This window comes from Varroa destructor, unplaced genomic scaffold, assembly GCF_002443255.2.
Source record: "Varroa destructor unplaced genomic scaffold, Vdes_3.0 BEIS01000003.1, whole genome shotgun sequence".
Taxonomy (NCBI): domain Eukaryota; kingdom Metazoa; phylum Arthropoda; class Arachnida; order Mesostigmata; family Varroidae; genus Varroa; species Varroa destructor.
The window spans coordinates 15,524,124-15,533,512 of record NW_019211456.1 but is presented as its reverse complement, the minus strand read 5'-3'; the positions used below and the strand labels follow the sequence as shown (position 1 = coordinate 15,533,512).

Sequence of the window (9,389 nt, the reverse complement as noted above, 5' to 3'; positions counted from 1 at the left end):
GTAGCTTATCGCCTTCTACAATAAGAATCAGCATACAACAAAAGCATAGAAAACCATTTTATGAACAGGTACTCTCGCCTGTTCGATTGATCATAATTTGCTATAATAAAGTAATTGCTGAGAGCAGCTAGAGTTTTTCTAATCTAATGTCTGTGTGTCGTTGATGCCCACCTTATTCAATCTTCGTGTAACATGTGCAAATCTGTATAGGGAAAAGCTTTTCTGAAGCGAACAATCGATGCTCGCATTGTTGCTTCACGCAATATATGTAATCTGTTCAACTGTACAGAAAACAAAGTTATCCTTATATGAGATCGACTTGAATTTGAAGCTTCTTCATAACATCACCTGCCGAATTGAAATTAAAGACTACCAACAAATAAATCTTCCCTCATACGCTGACGATCTTAAACAATCTATCACGGCTGATATAGTCTTAAATGGGCCCCAACTATCTTTCAGAAATTGCAATCTCGGATTTGAAGTGAGTTTAAGAAACGTAAACGCGATGAACTAGATGAACGTACTTGGAAATTACCTTGATGTACAGTAGACGGCCATATTACCCAAAAGATTGTAAAGGGCGACGATAACAACCATTACGATGGAGGGCGCGCATAAGTTTTAGCCAGAAATACGTTAGGCCTCAACTTCAACTTGAACGCCATACGTAATTTGGACACGCTTCGCAGGCAACTAAATTGCCAGTCTCGAATTCACCCTCCTTGGATTCTATGATTTATCGAGAAACTGACTTATCTACTCGTTCTGCGGTACGCCACTACTAACCAAACAGCTGAGTCGAGGGTTTGACGTGAATATAACAGAGGAGTAAAATTAGTTTATGGGTGAACATGAATAAAAAGGAAATAAATAGATTATAATTTCTGGTGAAGTAAAGCTTTCATAGATTTAAGCTGGAGGTGACACAACTAACCAATGCTTCGTTACTAAAAACGCAGTTTACTAATAGTTGCCAGACGTCCGAACATCACCATCTGGAGGCACGTAATGACACGCAGGATGTCGCACCTAATATCACGCAGAGCACTGTTCTGTCGGCTCGTTCTCTTTAGTCACCTATATTTATGTCTTAGCATGTTAAGAAGTGACCGTTAATAAAAAAAGGCTTGCTTTTACTATTTACACGGGTTACTCGTATCATTATACATTATCGCCTAATTTTTGTGTTTGTTGTCGTTTCACATGTGTGAGGTGACAGGCTAATAAAAAAAAAGTATTAACTAAATTACAGCCCATGTTTTTTTCCTAATTTAATAAAACGACGGGGACTATACATTTAAGAATGATTCGAGCATTGTTGTTGATCACTATGTGATTTTGATGATTGTATACTACACGTTGTTCCCAAAGCTCTTTTAGCAAACGATGTTGCAAATATATAATGGCAGCAAAGTTCTCTGTATCTTTCGAATATTCGCTGTTCTCTTTCCGTTTCGAGCGTTTGAAAAGGACTCAATTTTTTTTTCTGCAAATGCACCCCTTATGTATATATGCGCATAAAAAATTATATATTGCTTGGAAATATTCAGATTCAGCACGCTTGCATAAGAGTAAAACAAGTTTAAACGATAGGGGTGTGAGTACGGTCGTTAAGCGCATTCCGTTTACCTTCATTCCTGACAAAGGTTAGCCTCAAGCAATTTTTGTTTCCTCAGCCTCGCCGTCGCTTCGACGGAATTTGAAGTCTCAGGGATCCTACTTGCCATTAGCTTCCTGGCTGTGTTGCATTTCCACTTAGTAAGCAGGCAACTGCTGCCGCCATATATTTATGTCCACGGCCGTGGACGCCTGGGCAAACATTCGCTGATTATGAGGCGGCAGTGAGATGGTGAACGAAAACACGACGGTCCTTCAAAGTTCACAGTATTAGAGCCGATGAAGAATTGTCGTCACGGCCAATTAGTCCAATACCCGCTTTTGGGTTGTTCACAGATGAATCGTGCGAACGAAGGACAAAAGGAGCCGACATCTTAGCGAATTTCCTGCTAAACACTCAGTTGAAATGTCCACCAAACGATTGTCCCTCTCGGCGTTTTGTCTGGGTGCCTGGACAGCGTTATGGGCTCAAAGCCTGGTCCATCTCCATAGGACTGAAGCCTTGAATCCGTTGCAGTTCGATGCTGGAAAAGTACGAACATGAAACTTTGTAACGATCAATTTTTAGCAATAGATCAACCAATTAAGCCTCATCGATTCAGATGACAAGTGAAAATTGTGTGCCATAACAGTTCGAAACCATTATCGATCAGCATTGAAAAGCTAACCGTATCGTTGACGATGGTTAACTGGCAAATTATTCCGCACTTGTTTATTCGTGATGAGCCTGTTTTTATACTATTACTCGAAGTCTGTTAAAAACAAGTCAATTTAGCACATATCGGTGTATACTATGGACGTGTCTGAAAGGCTACACATTTCGCTAGGCAAATCATCTAAATATACGAGTTATTTAGTAATGTTTCGATAACGACAGGGTGTGAGTGGCCATTTCAAATATACGTTTGTTGTTGCAGAGAAATCGAATTTGTCAAATTAAATCTTGCACACTCACTATATTGGTGTTGTAGCCGGCGTATAGCTAGCTTCTCAGTAATTGTGTATTTCAAAGACACCCTTTAAGCGCCTGCTCTTACCTCAGTAGCGCATAAACAACAGCTTCTATGGTCATTTCATTATATAGATATTGGGTGTATTGGAAATACATACCGTAAACGATCTCTTCTCTCTAGAGCAGTACGAGACCGGAAAGTTAGATGTGAGACGGGAGTACATGTGAATGTTTATGGGTATGGCAAATGTGTGCGCGTATTGGTGTCGCTTCCAAGCCGTTTTACTGGTTCAGACAGATAGTTTCGCAACAACACGCCTTGATCGACAAACTGACGCTAAAGATTTCCGCTTTTTTTACAGATAATCCATGATGCTGAGGACATACTCATTGGCTATTCCAAGTATCTGTGGGCAACTGGCATATCCCGCAAATGCTCCAGAGCTGTTCGACACACGATCAAGAGTGCATTCCGACTTGAGCCTTGGTCACTTGCTTGTGAGTAACGTACCGAAAATCATCTCAGTAAGGGAACATCCTTCAAGTGGAGTTATTCATCTGTGAAACGCCATTGGTGCTAACAGCTAAAATCGTCTTCGAGCTCAAAGAACATAATGTTGAGCTTTCTCTTTATGCACGAAACATGCATAGTCCATTCCAACGTATGAACTTAGGGAAAAGGTTATATGATGGATTCCCGGTTAAAATTTAAGCGTCCCCCAAATTTCGACGTCCTTAAAACGAAGAACTGAATCGAGGCTGATATGACTAGTTTACGTAATGCTTACGTAAGTAACAAGTCCATAAACGTTAGACTTTACTGGAATGTGACATATTTGCTCAAAATAATTAGCTAGGTTCCAAGTTCATGGCAAAGTGGCGTTTAGAAACAAAAATTCATAGCTAATTTTCATTTATATATTATACAGGATTTGCGATGGGGGTGTACGAGAGCGGCTGATTCAGTTGAGAAGTTGTTGATAAGAGAAAACTATTTCAACAGCTGGCCTTTTTTTTTTTACAGGCTGGCCGCGATGGGCCTTGGGCATTTTTGCGAATGTAAAACAATCAATATCGTCTCGTCATCACGAATGGAAAAAGAAACCTAATCAATTCAAAGTTATCGGAGATGGCCGTTTGCACACATTGCTTCAGGTCTCTAACTAACAGCTAAGAATATAAATAAGTGCACTTGTTCTATTTCAGTGGTCGACTCTCTCGGAAAGATCCCATCAGGTGTTCTTATGGGTGGTATCAGTATGATGGGCGATTATGAAGAATGTCTTCAGGTATGTACTCCATGTACCAAATTTGATTTCTAGTGTATTTTCCTGCTGTTACCGCTTATGAACCGGAAGGATTTCAGATTTTAACATCAATGAACTCTTTTTCCTGGGCGATTAGTAGGAATTATTACATCGGGCCTGAAAAACAACAACCCTCTAACAGAATATTGTATAAGCTGTTGGTTCCATTTCAAGCTAATGCTAATAAATTTGTCGCATTCTATACCGAATGATTTTGAATTACGTTTTATAACCACTTTGAATATTATTTTGTTGAGAGCCAGCTCCCAATCAGTCGCCTAATCGACGTCTTTTATAGAAGGTAGTGGCCTGGAGAGTTTGGACCTCTACTAAATTTATTTATTTACTATAATACGTTAAACACGGTAAAATGTACAACAGCATTGTCTCTCGTCGTCAATTTTTATTGATATACATCTATGATGCGTGAAGACATTTACCATATGTTTCGAAATTGCGCTGTCAAAATAAAATCGAAGGTACCATGTGGTCATGGTGTCAAGATTCGTGGATAAAAAAAACACACTTCAAAAACGTATGTTGTGTTTCAAATAGATATTAAAAAATAAGCTACTGTTTGTAGCATCACAATGATTACTGATTTTAAATCTTCATGAGGCAGAGCCTTGCAAAGCCCTATCCGGAATTATTTATGGTCATTTCTAAGAAATCGATTTTTCTGAAATTATGCAATGAAAAGACACTCGTGCTGCGAAGCAATAGGTAACCTTTAGTTTGGCGTTTTGGAAAAGCCAAGTAGTGGGAAACCAAGACTATTGTACCTTTGGTATATGAAAACAAGCTTATGATCTACAATGGGGAATTTTTCAAGTCTCCCTTTTTTTCACTGAGAAATCTACTCGTTAACGTTTTTGTTAGCGATACTTTATAGTTTTATGTAGACCTCAAAGTAGATGATTACCACGAAAAGTTTAAGTGCTATGTCAGCATATGAGAGGCATTAATAAATATTATTTTTACTCATACCTGACGTTAATAGGAAATCTTGAACCTGTTACAGGTATACACCCATATGGATAATGAAACATCTCCATTTCGTAACGGCAGTGTTCCCTATATATCTGGAAGGTAAGCCTTAAATGATGCAATATATTCAGGGGTGACAGTGGACATCTAGTCAGGACCGAACATCAACGAAAGTATAAGAGGAACCAATACAAAAATCGTTATACACGATTTTTGTAATTAATATTTATAGAAATCGAGCTCAGTTATTTAGAAAAATGTTCATCAATTCATATTGACTTCCATGAAGCCTTTTGGCGAACTGCATTTTTAATTAATGTCTGTAGAGTAATTAGCATCGCCGAAATAGATCTGACGCTTGCGCAATATGTTAGTGGAGATCGAGCACTACCGAAAACCAGCCCCGATTACCAAGGTATATTAAGAGATGCCCAATGTAGTTCAACCTACTAAATGTACAGCTCAGATAAAAATAAGTAAGTATTCTTTCTGCATGTTTATATTAGTGTAACTGCGAAACTGCACATAATTCAGTGCAATAATTCAGTGAAACCGTTGCTATTTTCTAAAATGGTTTAGTGATATTTATCTGTTTTTAGACGCAAAACAATCCTCTTTTATTAGAATTGAAAAAAAAATTGCTTTTTGCAATAGTTAACAATAGAAATTCGGTATGAAACCTGTTAACTGTGATTTATCGTCAAGGCTGTTCACCGCATGCTCCCTGAAGGTCATCCATTAAACACTGTTTTGGCCTGTCGCGACGTTTTCAATGAATCAGAGAAGGTGAAAGTAGGAAATTCGATGTCACGGTTGTTCTTAAAGGGTCTAGCTGAGATATTATCCTGTTATTTCTATTATCCCTATTATCACTCTTGAGAATAGGATGCATATGGATATTTTGAGATCACTTGAGACCTCGCGATGGTGCAAGCAATGACACTTGGGACAGGCGAACGCCTGACTATCATAGAGATTTGCTCCCTTAGCAAGTCGTCACGATTCTCGTATAGCTGTATAGCCGCGCTAGTTATTCAACAACCTGGGTGTATATACCGAATTAAGCCGTTATGCACAAACAGACCCCTGGTCAATGCCTTACGTGCCTGGCACATATGTGCAATACTATCTGGCAATACGGTTCTTTGCCTATCTATAGAGGTTATAAAAGACTCCAATTAGTCCTAATTCGCGCCATTAAATAGCGTGCAAATGATGTTGACTAGTCCTGATGCTATATAGAGTTAGTATGCATGGGACGTATGTGTAAATCGTAAGGGAAATGTTTCATGATTTTTTTTTCTTTTCCAATCTAACTATTCAGATATTGCGGAGTAAAAGCAACGCTAGATGGTGAATATTGGCTACGACGCTACACAAACAGAAGCTCCTCGATGAGTAACGCCACTCGAGCTATTATAGAATATTTCCTACAGAACGAAGTGAGTTACTTTGAAGTTCTATTCTTACTAATACTAAGACGACGAATCTGTGTGGTACTGTGAAGAGTGCAAGATGGGTATTCGCATATTTTTTTTAAAAATATAAAAACATTTAAAAATTAGTATTGTCTATAAAAATATACTATATTACGCACATTGGTTAAAATAACGTGACCACGTTGATGGCGTAGGTAGGAATTTGACGTCTATAGCAGGAAATTGGCGTTATATCTGAAAAAGCTTTGAGGAGCTTAATTTTTACCATAAATTAAACTAATATCTTAGTGAAATAGCCTCAGACGCTTTCAAATAATTATTTTTCTCACAAATTCTGAGAAAACAGATGAAAAATGTATTAGGCGATATTTTATTGTGTTGTGAATTTGTACATCTTTACCTCTATTATGTGTCCTCTGGTATGAACGAGGCAAATTGATAAGTCTAGCGGTTCAAAACCCTGGTCAAATTTTCGATGAAAGGACCTCAAAGATACAAAAACCATGTAGTCCTAACCACACAACGAATCGTAATACTTAGATAAATGTAAGGCTCTTCCGAAGTCCCTAGCATGCTTCGTAACTAGCAAGAACATGATCATTTAAAATTTTCTCCAGGTAATTTATGGACACAGACAAAACAAACATCGAACAGCGATAACAATAATTAAAGTTATCACTCCAGTTATAGTCTCAAGTCGCCTGAGTAATTGTTAATGCCAACTGGCACTTATCATATCAGGGGGGGGGGGGGGGGGGGGTGAATATATCGTTCCTAGTAACCATACGGAGTTACATATTTATTGTACGGTTGGAGCACTACGCAGCAAGTGGTGTCTAAATATACCTTTGCAGGTTGACCTTATCTATGAGATAACCCGGATGATCGATGAATTACCAGGTTTTATCGGACTCTGCTTTCCTTCCGCCTGTAGCCGCAGGGACGTTTCAAAATTCTTCAACTTTAGTAGGTAATCTCTAACCACTGTATTATTACGTACTAAGCAATCAGTTACAGGTCAGTGAAACAGGTTTAATAACAATATGTCCCAATGAAGGGGCTTGGTACATAAGCTGTGGGTTAAATAAACGACAAACATTTACGAACGAAACCCAACATTAAATACTGAGCACAGGTACGGACGACGTGCGTCATTTTAACCGGCTGCCTGAAAAATCGTAACTAATAATTGAACACACCATTGCCGGAGGTTCGGAACGCACGAAACCTTACTCGTGTAGAACGTATAATAACATAAAAGTAACTGATTGCACATCGTCAAACCAAAAGCAGATCGGCAAACGTCGTCGTTTGTAAAGCGACTTATAACTGATTTAAATAGCATAGTTATTTTGTACGGCATATACATATCTTTCCAATGGAGCGATTTGAGCGCATGGTCTCCATCCTTACATCAAAGTACTCTATTTCAGCATTTGTAAGGACGTTAACGTGTTATAAATTTATTACTGTCAAATTTTTGTCCCAAAGTGACTCCTGTTCTACGAGCATTTCTGGCGATTAGCGTAAACTTCACTGTTGGATCTTGCGAGACCCGAGAAGATATCAATAATCGTCCTATACCAGATACAGCCATAATGTTCCTGTGAGTTGTAAATCGTTAGGATTGCTTATCTCCAAAAACCATTTGTATACATAGAGAACTAAAGAAATTAATTGAAAGTGTCTGGTCTTCGTAGAATCATAGCACCTATTAAAATAACATGATTTAAGCGGACGTCGGATATATATATATATATATATGTAGAGAGAGAGGAGAGAGAGAGAGGGGAGAGAGAGAGGAGGGAAAGAAAGGGAGAGACAGACTGAGAGAGAGAGGGGGGAGAGAGCTTATTAGACGAACGTCCGATTTGGTGCAGTACAAGATAACTCCACTTTGACAAGACATAATTCCTGGATACATTTTTCTATAAACACTTTTCTATATAAGAACATCCACAAATTAAGCAAATTGAGAATGTTCACTGCGACTTTTAAAATTCTATTTTCAGGTGTTTCGTTGTGCTTCTTTGTTGCTTTTGCATATTCGGCACAATCAGTGATTACATGTCAACTAAGAATAATTCAAGTTAGTAATATTTATTGACCGTTATAGGGTATTCCTTAGAATAAACTTTCCTTTCAGCGATTTGAAAATTTTCTGAAATTCAAGACGAAATTGGACCATCTATCTTTTGGCTATCGCATATATATATATATATATATATATATATATATATATATACACCTAATGGATAGCACTTAGTGGTTTATGTCGCGCAAAACGAAGGTCGCGCGTACGCGTGTGCCAGAATGATGATTTCCTACACATACGGCGTTTGTTCAAATGGGCAATTTGTCTCCTTTCTTCCATGTCTCACTTGTGCTGTTTTACTGTGCGAAAGGTATATTTGTATTTGCTATCTCCCTAGTACGGGTCCTAAATGATCACTAACTGCATATGCATTCGATCGAATTTAAGAGCCTTAAAGGCCCGATATTAGATTGACGGCCCTATTCGTCATACCCCATCCGTTGTATGAAACTATTCAGTAGTGGAACACAAACATCATGCGACAGTACAGTTAGCCTAAAAGATAACTCAGGTATCGATAAATATTATTTGTGCTGATGACTACGTTGTCAATAGCGAAATCTACAAAGGCAACTGTTCGACTCAGGGTACATTCTCTCATTGTTAATGATGCTGTAGAATCTGATCAGTAGCTGCCCTAACTAAGCAGGACCAGCTTGAGGAATCTGCCTTTCTCCCGATATTAGAACTTATACAATGAAAGCTATGGAGATTGCACGATACAACAGTCAATAGGCATAGTTTGGAGAAGAATCTTCAACGAGCTTGATATTATCGGCTCAATAAAAAAGTAGAGGGCTCTAGACAGGAGCAGGACACCAGTCCTGTAAGTATGCGCCCTTAAGCTGCTTCCAGAAATGATTAGAGAGTCTCTGTTGATAGCGACATCCTTTAGAAAACTACCGAACTAACAGAATCCTGTTTCGGTAGTTCTGGTTATTACGGGTAGAAACACCTTCGGTTTACCGCCGAACAGAGTATGTGCAGGA

The 9,389-nt window shown here is 38.5% G+C and overlaps 1 protein-coding gene across 8 annotated transcripts in view; it reads left to right on the top strand.

Moving 5' to 3' along the window:
- Positions 1–1,900: 1,900 nt before the first annotated feature.
- LOC111247573 (O-acyltransferase like protein-like) overlaps positions 1,901–9,389 on the top strand; it is a 28,445-nt gene continuing 20,956 nt past the window's right edge. For 7 of the 8 annotated variants that reach the window (XR_015324042.1, XM_086984023.1, XM_086984021.1 and 4 more), the window contains exons 1-8: positions 1,901–2,152; positions 2,935–3,070; positions 3,779–3,861; positions 4,901–4,968; positions 6,191–6,308; positions 7,160–7,271; positions 7,797–7,911; positions 8,318–8,394. Coding sequence is in view for 7 of the 8 variants with exons in the window: in XM_086984023.1 (XP_086840149.1) it covers positions 2,027–2,152; positions 2,935–3,070; positions 3,779–3,861; positions 4,901–4,968; positions 6,191–6,308; positions 7,160–7,271; positions 7,797–7,911; positions 8,318–8,394 (835 nt within the window). In the remaining variant the exon portion in view is untranslated. Of the gene's footprint in view, positions 2,153–2,934; positions 3,071–3,778; positions 3,862–4,900; positions 4,969–5,196; positions 5,343–6,190; positions 6,309–7,159; positions 7,272–7,796; positions 7,912–8,317; positions 8,395–9,389 lie in introns of those variants that run through there. The other variant, XM_086984025.1, reaches the window with a different exon arrangement.